The sequence below is a fragment of the Sminthopsis crassicaudata genome, chromosome 2 (assembly GCF_048593235.1).
Source record: "Sminthopsis crassicaudata isolate SCR6 chromosome 2, ASM4859323v1, whole genome shotgun sequence".
In the NCBI taxonomy this organism is placed as follows: Eukaryota; Metazoa; Chordata; class Mammalia; order Dasyuromorphia; family Dasyuridae; genus Sminthopsis; species Sminthopsis crassicaudata.
In genome coordinates this window covers 52,441,736-52,460,548 of record NC_133618.1, presented here as the reverse complement: position 1 = coordinate 52,460,548, position 18,813 = coordinate 52,441,736, and the positions used below count along the sequence as shown (strand labels likewise).

General features: G+C 36.6%; 1 protein-coding gene across 10 annotated transcripts in view; it reads right to left on the bottom strand.

Annotated features, from left to right (window-relative positions):
* FBXO31 (F-box protein 31) overlaps positions 1-18,813 on the bottom strand; it is a 60,101-nt gene that overhangs the window by 7,527 nt on the left and 33,761 nt on the right. For 3 of the 10 annotated variants that reach the window (XM_074286266.1, XM_074286265.1, XM_074286263.1), the window contains exons 3-6: positions 16,825-16,911; positions 6,824-6,900; positions 3,311-3,478; positions 2,569-2,643 (exon numbers count right to left, since the gene is read on the bottom strand). In XM_074286266.1, the coding sequence (XP_074142367.1) occupies positions 2,569-2,643; positions 3,311-3,478; positions 6,824-6,900; positions 16,825-16,879 (375 nt within the window). In that variant the 5' untranslated portion in view covers positions 16,880-16,911. The other 7 variants (XM_074286268.1, XM_074286267.1, XM_074286264.1 and 4 more) reach the window with 5 other exon arrangements.

Here is an 18,813-nt window from a genome sequence, read left to right as displayed (position 1 = left end):
GAAAAAATAAGAAAAAAACTACTAATCCAAACAAACCATGAAAAAGTTCTCTAAAGTATATTTGTTCTAATAATTAGCTTATTAGAGCACTGAATCTGAGGATGGAGAAGGAAGGGACCAATGAATTCATTGAGGAACTATCAACTTCTAACTGGAAGCAATAGCTCCAAAAGATCTAGATAAAATCAAGAAACAATCCCAGAATCTCTACTAACTTCATTCACCTTGATAAATAAATACATGGTCTAGGGGTTGGATGGCAATTTATAGCAAAGAGCAAAATGAGGTGGTTTTTAACAGTAAAGGACGTAGAATAGCCTAGCCTGGAATTCTCTAACCTAGGCCCACAGGTACCAGATGCCCATAGGTCTTAGGAAGTTTAAAAATAAATTTGGTATGCCATCTGGGTAAGATTAATTAAAGCTAGCACTCAATAAATACTAATAGTTTGATGAAGCCATAAGCTCATTTGATGAGATTTGTTTATCTCTTCTCATCTCATATCACTAATAACAAGCAACCCAAGGCATAAAGATTCATAATGGTTATTAAGAATGATTGTATTATAAATTTAGTTGGATGACTAATTATGTTTTACATGGTTTCTACATGTATAATGAGTGTCAAATTGCTTGCCTTCTTAATATGTGGGGAAGGGGCTGGAAGGAGAACATTTGGAACTAAAAAGAAAAAAAGGAACTAAAAACAAAATTTTTTTTAAAATCTAGTTAGGCATTTAAATCCACTTATTTTACTTCCATAATGAATGGCCAATTATGTAAATTTGTTAGCTAAGAAATTATATGAGTTTAAATGGGGTTATAAAAGATGTCATTTAACTGACAAAAAAGTTAAAATATAACTGATATTTTGTGGACACCCATTCTTCCTGACAACTCTAGAAATATATTCTTAAAAAACTCAAACCTAACAGAATAATACTTAAAAAACTTTTTATATATCTGTATAGAGGAATAATTACCATCCCTGCCACTTAAATCAGTGGGTATGCCAAAAGCATTACAAAGGGCAGCATTCATGGAAATAGCACTCAAAACTAGAAAAAAGGGAGAATTATTTTTCAATGTGCCTTTAACCCTTTCAACCCCAAGATAAACAACTACAAACCAACTAGAGCAGATACAAGCAGCGATTAGCAAATGAAGATGTTCCCACTGGCTGCCCATCCAGCCACACTGGCCAGCTAGAAGATAGCCTCCAGTACATGGAGCATCCTCCTTGATCGGGATCCAAAGCCAAGAGAGGAGTTTCAGCTTCTCTGAGGAGGCAGGCAAGAGAGTAGCACTAAGGTACCTGCTTCCATTAGTTATCACATCAATCACCCGGATGTTCAGAAGCACAAATCACTCTTAAAATGCTAACACTGGATACATTCTGCTTGTTTCTAATTCAAACTGTAACAGACTCTAAACAAAAGAATTACTGAAAGGCAGGCGACAGGAACAGGGACAGCTGCCAGAAGCATTTATAACACACAAATACAACCACCATCTTAATTACATTTTTACAAGCCAGCTTCTCAGATACCGTTAGCTGATATAAAATGAAAGACAGCAGGGTATTGTGGGAAAAGCGCTGGACCTGGACTTGGGAAAGATTTGGCTCACATCCCCCTCTGCCGATGACCAGCTGTGGGACTGTAGGCAAGTCCCTTAACTTCTTTGAGCCTTGGTTTCCTCATTTGTAAAACAGGGATAACAATGTCTCTGTTGAGATCGACCTCAAGGGGGTTGTTTTGAAGGTTAAAGGAGATAATACATGTGAAAGTGCTTCATAAATCTTAAGAGCTATGTACATAAACCCATTTGCACACACATCAATTACTCTTAACAATAAAATGAACCAAAAATGGCATTTACACAGAAAAAAAGGAGACTTGAAATTCAATCAGTTTTTTTTAATCACTTTGTAGTTTACACTGAAGACTGAATCACTGATTCATGACAGCAGCCCTAAGGTTCTATCTGCAATACAAGGTTCTGCACCACCTGATCTCCAGTTAATGGTGTGAGAATATAGAAGGTTGCAAATAAAGTAATGCATCAGATTGTCTCAAGTCATTCCAAAGGGAGGATCCTCACTACAAAATCCAGCAAAATTAGCATTTCAAAATCTTTCTTCAATAATAGCACTTCTTCAGTTATGAAATTTAGATTAGCTACAAAATGTTGAGAAATCAGACTCAGGAGCTTCTTAAATCAAGCTAACATTATTTGACTAAAAATGCCTTTTGATCAAATTAAACACTTTTACTTTTCAGAAGGCTTTTTTAAAGCTTTCTACAGATAGCTCTAGTCACTTAACAAAGGTGTTATAAACATTAAGCTTAGTTCATTCATCTTAGGGAAGAAAATCTATACCTATAAACATATTCACATGGAGCAGCTTCTAAAAATGTGCTAAAATACATCTCAATGCTAAATATTCTGCTAATATTATCTCTACCCTCTCCTTCTCCAAAAGGAATACAATAAACAGTTAGTAATATATCCCGGTTAAGCTATTCTTTAGGGTGCCCACCCACCTGCATTCCAAAGACAGACTTACCTCTTGTCTCCCACCAGACATCCTATGATGATCTGTCTGGTTGCACTTGGTAGAAAACTCATCCTTCTTTACAATCTAGTAATTCATAGGAGGAGAAAAAGAAAACTGACAACAAGAAGTATTATGTGAGCAATTTGGCAAAAAGGATTCAAGCACACAACATGAAACAGGAAATCGGGGATATTCCAAGGTAGGCCCCTCTGGTTTACTCGATTAACCAAACAATCCTATCTTGAAGGCAATTTTGGCAATCATAAGTATGAAAGGTTAAAATGACAAAAGTACATATCAATACCCTGAAATAACAATTCCCTTCTCAGAGGGGAGGGTACAAGCAACATTGAAGGAAGAAAGACAGGCATTGTGTCCTCACAGAACTTCTGAGGCCTTGACTATTTGCCAAAATCTAATGCCAAGGGTAGGGTGGTTTACTGCAATGCAGGTTCTCCTGCAACAGGAAAGACCCAAGTGTGGGAAAACCACCATATGATAACCCAGAGTTCAATGTGAATGAATAATCAATAGTTTCCTTTGAATTTTCCTTTTAAGAGTTACATCAAGTCAAAAGAGAGTAAATAATTCACAAGAAGGAGAGGGTTTAAAAGATTGTCTTCTCTCCACGGCATAATTACTGGTAGAATATATGAACATAAGCCAAAAAAATGAACTCCTAACTCAACTGACACATGACTAAACACATGCTCCTAGTTGATATAAATAGAGAAGTGTACAATATGCTTACCTGAATATGGCCGTTATGGGGCCCTTTGTGACCATACATACACTCAACAGTTGCAGATTTTCTTTCCATTAAGTGAATCCTAAATAGAGGTTTAAATCTCATGGGGTCATCAACATGGGGGTCATGGGGAGGCAGATACATCCAACCAATGATAAATAAACCATCTACCTGTACCAAAAGAGAGAAAGCTATGAGAAAGAGTTAAAAGTCCTTCAACAACTGACAGATCTCAAATGTACCCATAGCTCTAACCCCAGCCTCTTCAAATATGCTATAGTTTTCCCACTACTTTCTCTGAGTATACTTTAGTTTTAGAAACTGTTTTTCTAATTATCAGCTTGAGACTCAAACAGATGGCAAATTCTCAGTGAGAACTAAAAAAAAAAAAAAAAAGAAAGGCACCTTCTAATAAAGCCAGTTTTAAGACACTCTAAGAATCAATGTTTAATTGATCAAAACCTTCTTTATCATGCAAGACCTAAATCTAGGCATGTGGCTTCTAGTTCCAAAGACAAGCTGGGAAAATGAGACTCTTCAGTTTGTAACTCTTGGGATCACAGGTTTGGAGCTGGAAGCCCACCCACGTTTCACAGTTTTATCAAAGTTAAGTGACCTGCCTAAGTTCACATTGGTAGGAAGATACAGACTTTGATGCCCAATCCAGAGCTGAGCGAACTACATTATGCTACACCAAGATCATTGTCTGGGGCAAGATAACTGGGACAGTTATCCTTTTATAAGGAATTATTTATTTCCATCTACTTATTTACTGCTTTTGGAAGATAGCATTTTCTCCTTACTCTACTATTCACTGCCAGTAAGAAAAACAATGCCTCCCCTTGAGCAAAAGAAAAAACTATTATGCTCATTTCAAAGGGAAAACAATCAAAAAGCAAGCCATGTGTTTTCTCTTATAACATTAGATATAAGTCCATCCCAAAAATGAATTCATCAGTGCTTCTTCTTCCAGGTTGCAGAACTCAAGACAACGGAACAAAATAATGAATTGGAACAACAAAGACTAGTCAAAAATGTGGTTCATTTAAACCAACTCTGCGTGCACTAAAAATGAGGCTATACAACTAGGGGCGCCCATATTTACATTCATATCTGTCTCACTGGATATATCTACTTTTTAAAGTGAATAGCAAACAGTCAAAAGAGGATCCAATTCATTCAAAAAGAATGCTAAAATATAAATTTAAAATACTCTCGAGTCAGGGGACAACAGGTTTATTTCCATATGGATCCTTCTCCAAAATTAACTTCATGATGAACTTGTTGTAGGTAGACAAGAAGCTAAAAACTCGATGGTGAAATGAGCTTGCAGGGTTTAGTGGACCACATAAACTGTATAAAAAAGGAGTGGCAAAGAGAGCAGCTTTTCACCTTGATTTCCAGAACTAGGTACAAATAAAAGAGTGAGCTTAAAAACAAAAATTAAACTCCCCAATAATCACTCAATTTTATTCCCAAAGCTTTATCATAACAGCAACATGAGTTGCAATGAAATTTCACAAGGAATTAATTGAAGATGTTCTGAAGCTGGCACACTATAGGCTTATCTGGCCACACACCTTGAAGTCCTTGGATTTTCATGTTAGAATCAGAATGGAGAAAGGACAATTTCAGCCTTACCTCCCCCACTTTTTCATCCTTTTTGCATGGTCACTTCCTAGCCAAAAAGGACAAAGGAAATTCTAGCCCTCTGAGGGACATTCATAACAGGAGTGCACAGACTCTATGACACAGGGCAAAACTAGAAATCCCAACGAATTCATTAGATCTTTAGCGACTATCCAAGAATTCAAAAGAACTCTTCCAGATCATGAGTGCCAGAGGAAGTCTCAAGGACTCATGCCTTGGATGGTCCCAGTCAATTCCCAAATTACTAATGGGGTTTGGAGCTCAGCAGCAGCATTTGGCGTATTGTGATATAAAACAGTGATGTCAAACTCAACTAGAACTAATCCCAGCAGCAACATTTAGACTTGGAAAATGGCAAGTTAACATTAACTAAATTGTATTGTATCTTTATTTTGTTACACATTTCCCAATGAAATTTTAATCTGTAACTTGGGACTAGAGTTTCACATCCCTGAAAGAAGGCACTACCCCTTTAATGTACAGATGGCAGAAAACACTATCATACATAATTCTCGGTATACCAAATTACTATGCAAGATCTCCACTATTTACTGACTCGTACTAATTCCTATAATTAATCTACTTACTCCTATTAAAATCCAAGAGCTACAAATTTAATAAATCTGTAAACTCTTAGAGGAAAGTAAGAATGAATTTAATAGGAGAACAGATAAACCCTAATTCTAAATGCCAATTTCAATTCTTCCAATTTGCCCAAAGAGGCCTGGAGGGAAGTGAGCCAATTTCAGTTGCTTTGCTTCCCTGATTTTAATGTCACCTCTTGCTGGGACAGTCGCTTCCTGTGCATGCTACTACTCTCTTAAACTTAACATACAGATAAATATACCAAATAATGCTTAAGTACTTTTAGAAGCACACATGATATTAGGGAAAAATAAATTAATCGGGCACCTGCTCTCCAAAGGCAGGAATTACACGATCTGGCTGAGAGGAGCAGCTGTGCTTAGAGGTCCCATGGTGCCCACTCTGGGACTGCTCTGGTACTCTCTCTAATCACTAGTCAGAACCTAGCCCTAAAGCTAAAAATTCATGACAATAGCACGAACACCAAGATCTGGAGACAAATAGTCAGTAAATGCCTGCTGTGTGCAAGGCCTGGTCCTAAGGGCCAGGGGGGCAGCTTGGAGCTGTTCAGGAAAGATCTGATCTTCAATCAAGGCCAGCCAGAGACTCTCGTCCCCCAGTGCTATCTTTTAAACTCAGAGGCATAAACAAAAGAGAAAAATCACCCTGCCACAAATTACTCTCTAGGGGAGGGCCATTTTGATAATTTTTGCCTATCATTCACTAGCTATAAGAAAACAAACATAAACCAAGTTACATGGAAATTTTTCTCTGACAGTCAACATCTGTTTATCAGAGAGTCTATGAATAATTAAGATTAAAAAGCTACCTCCAATCAGACTTGATAAGATAATAAAATCTGGTGCCCTGAAAAATTACATATGTATAATTTCTTGATAATATTCCAAATTTCGTGTAAGAGTATAAAATAAATAAATAAATCAATCAAGAACCCTGTTTATTGGGCACACAAGAATAAAAGGAACTTGGAAATGAGAACTTCAGTCTGGGGCCTTCCATGATATTTCCCCAAAATGTCCCAGTGTGGGTATGATGCTAAATCGAAATCATTCCAATAGCTCTGAACTTCATGTACAAGACAACCATTAAAGCTTCTCTGAAGGAAAAAAGGTTTCATAGGCAGTCCCTTTTTTTGATTCTTTGTATTAAAAAAAACACCCATGCTAATAATTTGATACATTTGACACATAATTAATAAAAAAGGAAGAGGGGATTTTTACTGTTTACTTTTACATAAATAAAACTTCTCTGACAACTTACCACAACATTCAACAGCCCTCCATATGGCCCAATGTCTGGCTGCCACAATCCCAAAATATGTCTATATCGGTGAAGCACTGAGGAAAGAGAGAAACATCAAGCCTACATTTCAAACTGAATATACTAAGTTGAATTAAAGAGGCTAATAAAGCAAAGGGGGGGGGGGAGATAAGAGATCACATTACATGAAGTTTTAGGGGGGAAAGTCTATTATGAAAATAGAAAAAGCAGCAAATCTTATCTAGAATTTTTTGGACAATGAATAATCAAGAATATTCCCTATTACTACGAATGCTTAATAAACCCTTAAATGGCATAGAAAGTTATGAGCTTAAGTGGGAGCTTTTTAAAAATTCACTCAAATAGCAAGTATTTTGTGTGCACTTGCTGTTTGCAAGACACGGTCCCAAAATCCCATGAGAATTTTATGTAAGGCAGAGTCATAACTACCGAGGAGAGGTATGGCCTGCACAAAAAAATAACCCTGATGATAACCTGTCTCTGTGAAAATAACCCTGAGTGGATTAGAAATTACATCAGTTCTGCGAAGGTCAGGCTCCACTCCCACCCACCCAGACCAGATTGCCCAGCAGCACTATTCACTCCAGGTCTGGAAGGAGCTAGATAAGCAAAATAACTCAAGAGGTCAGCCCCAACAGGTCAAGAAAACGGGAGGGATGGGAGAAGCATCAGAAGGGGAGAATAATTAAGCCTGGAAAAAGGTCTAGGGCCACTGTCTGAAGGAGCAGGCTGAATTGCCTGGCCTTCACTGGTGACTATGTGAAGTTAGGGGAGGCTTTCTGTCCACATAGGGTATATGCTGGCTGTGTGTGAAGGGCTTGGGACCACAGGAACAGTCTGGAGGCCACTGCACTAGTATAAGCATGCCATCATTGGAGGTAGCCCTAAAAGCTGGGTACAGGAAGAAAGACAAGGACTGACCTAACAGACACGTGGGGTAAATGGATCAACCTAGTAACTATCAATATGGAAATAAAAGCGGTAATCAAAAATTACTGAAAACATGCGCATCCAATTAGTACTGTTTCTTCAAAACTGCCCTCCCAGTAGACTCTATTCCCAACAGTGTTGTTAGGCATTGTAGTAGAGAAGCCCCACCAGAAAAGTCTCATTAGCTTACAGTCAACATCCCTTTTTGGAGCAAATAGGCGATTACCCAGTTCAAGCACCAGACTTGGCTACAAACACCTTTTGGTTCTTGCCCAAAAAGAGAACTCTTCTCAAAGGAAAAAGATTGCCACTCCTGGGGAAATTCTACAGTAGGAGGCCGAGGCTCTGAAGACTGGTCCCCAAGAGGAGCTCTAAAGATGCGCTAAGCAATGGTAACATTCTTGCAATAAGTACAGAGGCTTTCCCATCCCCATCGCCACCCCTCCAAGGGGACGCCTTGGAAAAGTTTCTGTGATATCTGTTTAAAAAAAAAATGAAAGTAACTATTACATTGTAGTCATATCTGATAAACTCTGGAAGCAGATACTAGTGTTACCACTATTACTACTGCTAATTAGATAAATCCAAGACATTGCTATAATTCAAAAATAAATTTATAGTTTAGTTACTTTTTTTTTGTTCCAGGCCTTGATTCCATCTCTGTGGGAAAAGCTTTTGGTGAAAAAAGATCCTTTTTTCTACTACACCTAAAGAATAAGAAATTAAATGATTTGACCAGATGGAGAATAAGAGGTCATCCTGGATCCCAGGTTAGTCCTGTCTAGCCCTCTGCCAAAGCTACCTTTCTTTAGTAAATATACAGGATCAAAAATTGTCATATTATAGCACAAAGAATCTGCCTCATACTGTCTCTTTTTTAAGAGCTAAACCATAAACTGATTTCACTTAATAAACAGCAAAGCACCTGTTTTAAGTTTAAATGAAACAAAACAACGGCTGGGATTTGTTCAAGTGAACTTTAGATATCTGTAAACAGAGACTGTCCCTGGAGGTAAGCCATGGCTGCTTGTCATTTTGATGCAACACATCACATTACATTCTAGATGTTCAAATTTAAAGGTCACAGAGACAGAATTAAATTATGATTTAGTCTTAAACAATGTTCCTCAGGTCTCAATAGTGACTAAGTAATTTAAGTTCATTTCCAAATGGTGTGTTATGGTCATCTGTTGTATAAAGCTGTATAAAGTACTTAAATGTTTGTATACATGGGAGAAAAATGTGTATAAATTCAATATGATGAAGAATCAGAGAAATAATGACAAATATTAATTATTAGGAAAAGACAGTTATAGCCCTTTATACCCCCAACAAATTCAAAGATTAAATTGAAAGAAAATGTATTACCAGAGAAATTTTGACTATTACATATTCTTAGTAGAGGGTTGGGGTTTTTTTTTCCCCATAGTGATACTTAGGACCATCCTTGTTGAGTTACAACTAACTAACTAAAATGTTGAAGTCATGAACCAAGAGAAAGAAATGTTGAATTCAAGGGCAGGGGATAAAGACTTTATGAAATTATACTTCCACATTATTTTGAGGGTACTAAAACACAATAGTATTGACTATCACTGGAAGAATTAAGAAATACAAATCATAATTTAAAAATAATGAGAAGTATACATCAGCAAGAAGGGAAGATATGACTGTCTCTCAATGCAAAACACAGGACCAGGAAAGACCAGATGACATGACTTCCAGCCTCAGTTTTTAACTGTAGTAAAGTCACTTCATCTCTATAGGCCTTAAGCTTCTTCATTTCTAAGAATCAGAGTATCTGATTATGAAGGTCCTTTTCAGATCTATGATTCTTCATATAAATACAAATAATCCAATGAAAAGCTTTCTCTGGCCTTTTTTCTCTTTTTTAAAAAATATCCAATAGTATATAATTTAGCATTTAAATATACATTCTTATATATTATTTAGTGGCTTTATTTAGTTTTTTAATAAGTCTACTCATAAGTTGTTACACATAAAAATAATTTTACAGTTTACTTTTTCAAAATTTAAACTTTTAAACTACAGTACCAACACAACTTCCGTTCTTTGTTATAACAACAGTGGTAATTCATCACCTGCACTAGAATTTTCTAATGCATCCAAATAAAGCTTGAAACAAAATGCTCAAGAAAAGTGCCACAAAAACATTTTACAATATTCCAACTCTGACTAAATGAGAAAGAAATATGTAATTGAAAAATCAGTAACAAATGGCAGATTAAACTTTGGTGTGAAAACAATGCTTTTCATTCAAGTGGATATTTGTGCTTCTATTATGCTTGGGTTCCAGGGGTTTCTAAGTACCAAATCTAAGAAAGCATATTGTTTTTACTGATGAAATGCTTCTAATCATATTAGGCATAAATTGATATCTACACACAATTCCACTAACTGGAAGCAGCTTAATATAAGATAGCCGAAAGTAGTCATTAATTTTTATATAGGGATCACATGAAGAATGAAGTAGGTTATTTCTAAGAATCTCTAGTTTCATGCAGTGTCATTAGCCATGCATTTGGCCACTCAGAACCTTCCACCTTAAAGTGAGTTTTACCATCTGACACACTGAAATTCTTCCACAGTGTATTCTGTCATTCTATAGCAAAGAAATTTGCCAAAAAAGTAGAGAATTTTTACTTGTGGAACTAATTTGCATTACTTAATGGTTAACAAAAACATTTTTTACTTACAATATGCTTTTCAAACATCTTTCTCTCCCTCTCAATTTTTATATGACTACTGTCTCACATAAACAACACAGAATACCAGACTGCAGCAAGGAAGAGATATGGCTTCACATGTGCTTCTGATCTTCCTAGTTATGTAATCCTAGACAAGTCACTTAACCACTCAGGATTTCAGACAATTACCTGGGATGTATCTACTAAGGCACAGACATTGTGATATGTAATAGAGAAAATTCTTGCACCAGAACTTCCCTACAATAGTCTGTAGATCCCTTCCTGTTTTTGTGGAACTAAACTAAAACCCACCTTAAAAAATTAGCAATTAAGTTGAAAAAGAAAGTTCTTAAAATATTTTACAACAATTTAGTCACTAACTGATCAACCATTCTGGAGAGCAATTTGGAACTATGCCCAAAGGGATATCAAACTGTGCATACTCTTTGATCTAGCAGTCTCTACTGAGTCTGTATCCCAAAGAGGTGATTAAAAAGAGAAAGGGACCCACATGTGTAAAGATGTTTGTGGCAGCCCTTTTTATAATGGCAAAGAACTGGAAACTGAGTGAATGGATGACCACTGGTTGGGGAATGGCTGAATAACTTATGGTATATGAATGTTATGGAATATGATTGTTCTATAAGAAACAATCAACAGGAGGATTTCAGAGAGGCCTGGAGAACATGGTTCTACTCAACAATGAGATGATTCAGATCAATTCCAATAGACTGGTGATGGAGAGAGCTATCTGCATCCACAGAAAGGACTATGGGGACTAAGTGTGGATCACAACATAGTATTTTCACCTTTTTAGTTGTTCACTTGTTTTTTTTCTCATTTTTTCCCCCTTTTGATCAAATTTTTCTTGTGCAGCATGATAAATATGTTTAGAAGAATTGCACATGTTTAACCTATATTGGATTACTTGATACATAGAGGAGGAGAAAAGTGTGGAGACAGGGAGAAAAATTTTAGTTGAATGTTAAAAACTATCTTTGCATGTATTATGAAAAATAAAAAGCTCTTAGTATTTAAAAAAAAAACCCTGAAAATTCACTTAACAAAGCTGGTTAATATTTCTCAAGTTAAATTATTAAATTTCAAGTAAATTTCTCAAATTAAATTGTTTATTGGTTGTATTCAACCCAATTCATATAGAGTTGTACTGATGAAGCTAAAACATCAAGTCATTATAAAAATTCAGAGTGGTGGCTCAAATTTACATTTAGCTTACTAACCTTATACTATCAAAGAACAGATGGCATTCTATCACTGTCTAACTCAAATAGAAACAATTCCTACAGACATACTGACCTAGAAAACCACAAGTTAACATCACATATGTCACAGTGTTTTTATTTAATTAAATATTTCCCAATTACATTTTATCTAGTTAACTTGACACCTCTGGCTAAGGTATATCTATTACCAATGGAAAAGAGATCAGGAAGGTTCATCTTCATGAGTTCAAATTCTGCTTCAGAAATATACTGACTGTGTGATCCTCGGTAAATAATTTTACCTTCTCTGCTTCAGTTTCTTCATCTGTAAAATGAGCTGGAGAAGGAAATCCACACTCAGGATCTTGGCCAAGAAAACCCAAAAAAGGGAATCATGAAGAGCAGGATGTGACTGAAACTATACAACAACAAAAAGGAAAATTCTATACCAATATTAAGGTTTGTTCTGACAACTACTCAAAGTAGCAAATATTCTAACTGACTCAACAGGAATAGACTATTCTCAGGTTAACTCTCAACAGAAACACCATAAGACTTTTCAGCAGCCAACACTGGTGAACAGCAGAGCAAGAGAAGTTGTGGGGGGGTTTTAGGAGTCTTAACTTTTTACATTCATTGACCCCAAACTTTTCCAGAACTTGGGGAGTGGGTATGGTTTAACATAGGGAGGGGGTGACTCCATGAGGAAGAGAAGGGAAAAGTCCCAGGTATTCCACCCACTCTTTCCCCATTTATCTCCTCCCTTGCCCCAGAACATATCTTTGCTGCTTCACTATTAAAACCAGTTGGATAAGATAAGGAGTTTCCAATTTTATTTCTTCTTTTTTTTTTTTTTTTTAGTTTGCTTATTTTTAATACACATTATTTTATGAATTATGTTGGGAGAGAAAAATCAGAGCAAAAGAGAAAAACCATGGGAGAGATTTCAAAAAAAAAAAAAAAAATGAAAAAAATTCAGTGAACATAGCATGTGTTGATTTAAATTGTCTCCTTAGTTTTTCTCTAGTTGTAGATGGCATTTTCTGTCCAAAGTCTATTGGGATTGCTTTGGATCACTAAACTACTGAGAAGAACCAAACCTTTCATGGTTAATCATCACACATTCTTGCTGTTATTGTGTACAATGTATTCCTAGTTCTGTTTGATTCACTTAGTATCAGTTCATGTAAATCTTTCCAAGCATTTTCTATAATCAGCTTGTTCATCATTTTTTATAGAAGAATAATATTATCTTCATGCCATTCCCCAATTGACAAGCATCTACTCATTTTCCAATTCTTTTCTACCATGAAGAGTTGCTGCAAACATTTTAATACATGTGGATTTTTTTCCCTCCTTTATGATTTCCTTGGGATATAGATTCAGAAATGGCACTGCCAGGTCAAAGGGGCATGAAGTTTGATAACCCTTTGGGCATACTTCCAGATTACTCTCCAGAATGGTTGGATCATTCCACAACTACACTAACAATGCATTAGTGTCCTGGTTTTCCCACATCCCCTCCAACATTTATCATTATCCTTTCCTGTCATCTTAGCCAGTCTTTGAGAGGTCTGAGTGATTTTATTTCTTATCTAGTGAAATAAAGGACTTCTAGGTTTTACCACCTGTCCTGCCTCTATACCCTGAAAAACCCCAGTAACTGCCAAGTAGACCTAATGACAAACTTGGGTCTTGCCATCTGTCCCTCTATTAAACTTTTAGAACCAGATCCTCTAGCCAACCTGCAGCTGAATTTTCTTTGATGTATTGTCTTTCCTAATCAGCATACTTCAGCCCTACAAAAATCCTATTAGGTAGGTGCTGTAATTATTCCCATTTTACAAATGAGGAAACTAAAGCAGACAGGTTAAATGACTTGTCCTGGGACTATCTGAAATGTCTCTTAGGAAGATTCTGAAAACTGCCCACTAAGATATGGTACCATACAATTAAGTGCTTTCTCAAGCTGAATTGCTAAGCATTCAAACTCAAAGTCTACTGCAGAATGTGACTTCCTTGAGAGGGGTGGATATAACAACATTTTTCTATTTCAAGGAGGAAAAGGAAAAGAATAAATAGTTAAATTGCACCTTCCATGCACCAAACACTGGGCTAAGAGTTTTTATCATTATTATGTCATTTGATCCTCACAACTCTTTGACGTAAGTGCTATGATGAGCCACATTTTGCTGTTTAAGAAGCTGAAGCAATCGGAAGGGAAGTGACTTGCTGCTGAGGGTCACCCTGCTAATAAGCACTTGAGGTCACACTGCTGACTCAAGGCCCAGTACTCTGGCACCACATCAGCTGCTTCTTCACACTGTGCATGGTACCTAGGAAGCACTTAGTAAATGTCTTTTCCTTCCTTCAGAGTTTTCAAAGCACTTTTCCATCTCATCTAATCCTCACAAACCTCCTTACAGATTAAGTAAATGCTTCATCCATAACCCCAACATGGTCAGTCAGTGAGACAGTCAAGTCCAGAACTCTAGTCTCCCGACTTCAAGTCAGTCCTCTTTTCTTTCTAGCATAACATGCTGGGGGGTTTTTATTGGAAAGAAACTGGAAATGCTGGAGAGAAATACTTAGAATATAACATATCTGGGAAGGAAAATCTATATATTTTCCCCCAAAGGGGCTTTATTCAAAATGGGCAATACAGTGAGAGAGAGCAAGAGTACTGTAACTATGCCACAAACAGGGAAAGTTGAAGGGAAAAGTACTTTGAAGTGTCACAACCTGAACAGCTATTTTAAACTCTTTAAAGTTTGTATTTTCATTTATGTGACTTGAAATTGCATCAAAAGCAACTTACACAGAGAGAGAGAGAGAGAGAGAGAGAGAGAGAGAGAACCATTACAGATCACATAGACGAGGGAAACCAAAAAGCTACCCCAATATTAAATCTAAGATTGGTTAATAAAGCAAATATTCATACCCAAGAACCATGCAATACAGCATTAAACACTGAAGAATACAGCATGCTCTGAAAAATGTGGGAAAATGTGCACATGTTTAACCTATATGGGATTACTTGCTGTCTAGTCTAGGGGAAGGGAATGAGGGAAAGGAGGGAGAAAATTTTGGAACACAAGGTTTTGCAAAGATGAAAGTTGAAAACTATCTTTGCATATATCTTGAAAATGAAAATTTATTATTTTTTTAAAATACAGCATTTTTCACATAAAATAATCCCAAAGATCATTATATATGATCTCCATATTGCTTAGTTAAAGCCAAGCTCATTTTTTTTCTTTAGGTTATTTTACTCAGTTTCAGCTGAATTATTTCTCCCCCCAAGTCAGAAAATCATTTAAGACAATTTACAATAGTTTCCTATTATTCAATCTAAATATGCATCTTACTTCATCAAAATCAATTTTTTAAAGCTCATGGTATAACATAAAATATAGGCTACACATGGCTATAAAACAATTTCATCTTTCTATCAATATGTCAAAAACTATAATATTCCTATGTGATAATAAAGAACCATTATTCTCAATATAAATATAAAAGCTAGAATGTTAGATGTTAAAAGCATTTAGAATCATTTTTAAATTATAAATTCTTTCTTAAAAAAAAAAGTTCCAAAAGGAAAAAGGCTTTTAAACAAATATTAATACTTAATTCAGATCTAGAAAGAAATCATTTTTAAAAATCAGTAATAATATCTGCTTTCCAATTAACAAGAGTTTTAGTAAATTTGGTTTTTTTTAAGCCCACACCCATAGTCACAGCACATAACAGCCTCCAATTCTAATGTGGCCACTGCAGCAAATCTCTGGCCCTTCTGCTGGCCTGCATCATCCCCCTCATGCCTGTTCTTGATCTCTCCCCTACCTTCTTCCCAAGACTTCCTTAAATGTCTTTGTTATCCAAAGACATCCAAATGTCTTCATAATCAGCTTATTTTCCCATCATTCTTACTGTGTCTCTACTGTTTTCAAGGATGGTTTCAGTTAATTTTGAGCTTCTTCTACATCTTTAGAAGTATCTCTTCTGGTTAGACACTATTTCATAGCTGATAAGGATTATCTATGGAGGGTGAAAACAAGGGATAGGAAAGTGGTAAAAAAGAGGATGTATTAATGATGGGAAAAAGCCTACTAGAAAGCCAGTACTATCATATCTAAGTCACCTTCACTTTTTTAAGTCATTGTTACACAAATTTTTTTTTTTGCTTGTTCAATCTTCTAATTTCATCTGTATGGGAAACTCGTACTCACTTAAGTCAGAAACCTTAACCTGTAATTTATAATCTGAGAGAGCAGTGTGGTCCAGAGTATCCGGAGAAGGCTGAATGACCCACCACATGTCCAGAAGCAGGATTTATATCTAGGTCTTCACAACTCCTTAGGGACTCACTATCTACTATGTTACACTGCCTCTCTCAAAGTTCTTTATAATTGTATAAATCATCTAAAAAGTATTGTGAAACAATAAAACTAACTTAATCTTAATATCATGATGCAAGCACACATTCATTCTCTTAAATGAGAAGTTGTTAAGGTAACTAGAAAAATGAATGGAGATGATACTAATGAAAGTAGGAAGGATCAGGGTAAGTTTGAAGGGCAAGTTAATATTACGTGGTTCCAAAAGATTTTTTTCCTATCCAACTACCACCCTACATAACTAAGGATGTAAATTCAGCAAGGAAGCTCATCTAGAATTCAAATGTAAAATGATGGCTAATGGTCAGAACAAGTGAACTGTTTAAGTTTCATTTCAGAGGAAGAGAAAAGATTTGGGGACTTCTGTCCAGTACTCTCTGCTTTGATCCTACATGAACCAAATTAAGAGTCCTCTCCGTATACTTTTAACCCTCTATAATTAGTAGGCTCCTTGGTCTTATGTAGTATTGATCACAAATATGATAAAGACTTACTCCCTAAGCCTAATAAATTTCAAGCAATGCCACCACTCAGAAATACTCTCTCTACCCAAAGCTAAGTACATCTTCCAGAAAAGTGACGCGCAGTATAAAAGCCAAAGTGATCGTCAGTTTGCTCTGAGATCAGTAAAATCCTAACATTCTCTGTGTGTTAGGATCATCATGCAGCATCTTGGGCGTGCTCTCTGCAAAAAGCATAAGCTGACAGCAAGTACGTACGGCAGGTGTAAACATCTCTGTATTCCATGTGCTCGTAATCGGGGAGAATTTTCATAAAACGTCCTGACTTCACTCGTGGATTTATACCTGAACAGACACAGCAGGGAAAGTACTAAAGAAGATGTTTACAATTTTCATGACTATAATGCACATTTTCATAGGCTGTAACACTGTCTTTTTCCTTAGTGCTAAATAAATAAACCAAGTAAAATACAAGGTACAAATATGTGATCAGCTTCTGGTCAAAATCTTCAGCCCTAGCTTGTACACTCAATTCTGGGAAATACTAGTCCTCTAAAGGAGGACTTTCCAACAACAAACCCAGAATGGAATATTACCAATGTTTACAAGAATTCTCTCAGTTACTCCCCATTCCCATTTAATTTGTGCTTAATTTTTTTTCTAACTCAAGAGATTAATGAGGTTCACTAGAGCCTATTAGAGGCAGGTGTTAAGAAGAATGAAAATGTTTGCAAGACTTGGCTTCCCTGATAGTGGACAGCCAAATGAATCAAACAGAGACCTTCTTCATGTATCTGAAGGTTAACTTCAAGTTCACTTTACTGGTCTGAGCAGACAGGCCAAGATCTGACAACCAGTATCTTTTTAACCACCTGTCCTTACGATAAGGTAATTTCTTCCCCGGAAGCCTCTTAAAAAACTGGATGTACTGCCCCTTGTTTTGGAGAACAGGAAAGAAATATGCAGCATCTCTATTTTGCTAATTCGATTGGTCGAACTATTAAATTGATTTTGCCCTGAAAATAGCAGCTCCTGTTCTAAGGAGCAGCAGAAAACTGGACTCTATATCAGCTTAACTATTTCAAGGTTCCTTAACCACAAAGGTAATGACAATCACCGGAAACATTCTATGGAGGCTTCCAGTCTATAATATGATGTCATTTTTTCTACAAACTACAAAATTCATTACATACAACACTGCCCCCATCCCAACTCTTGTTAGAAATGTCCTCTACACACACGCGCACATGCACACACACACACACACACACACACACAGACACACACACACACACACACACACACACACAAACATACATGCATGCACATACACATGCTCAATTTTCCGATCACTTCCCTTCCCACTTCTCTCCCTCCTTAGCGGCAGCACCTGGCCAGATCTCCGTCTTGGGGACACAGACCAGACTTCTACAGCCTCAGCCAAGATAAGCTAGCCAGAAAGTTTTCTTATCTTTCACTTGTATACTTCACAGGGTTATAGGGCACACCAACTAACCAATAGGAAGATATTAAGGGATTTTCTACCATATTATTGTAGCTAAGGTTAAGAGAGAAGTCCTCTTGGTTCTCTGAGGGAAGCTTGAGAAGGGATAGGCCAAGGGCCATAACCAGCTCCAAAGGACATTACAACTGAGAAGATACATTTTGTTGTATTAATTTCAGTTAAAAAAAAAAAATAGCCAGTGCTGGACTTGTGGTCAGGTAGATCTGAATTCTAATTCTGCCATATTTATTAGCTGTGTGACTTTAAGCAAGTCACACTCTCTCAGCAAAAGTTTCCTCACAGGAAAATGGAGGAAATCACAACACTCAGTAACACAGGACCAGGAGAAGCAAATGAGTTAACATATGTAAATACACTGGCAAACCTCAAAGCAGCATCTAAATCCAAGCTCTGAGGTCCCCTCCTAATACAAGCTCCCTGGGCACAGGGATCGTTTTCCATTTTGTTTCTGTATCCTCAGCATTTAACAACACTAAGCATTGTTATCACAAGAGGGTTTAACATACAAAGATTTAGGATTAAGAAGAAAATACTCAATATTCCTAAAAACAAAGGATTCAGCCCTGGAAGGACTAGATTAGAATTGCCTAATTCCAAGCCCCTAAAGCTTTAAAGAAAACCGGGTCTCGAGGAGATGAAATGACTTGTCCAGGGTCACAGGGGGCAGAGAAATCTCACAGTGAATCCAGATCAATGTGCCCCCAGGCTCCCAAACTCTAAGG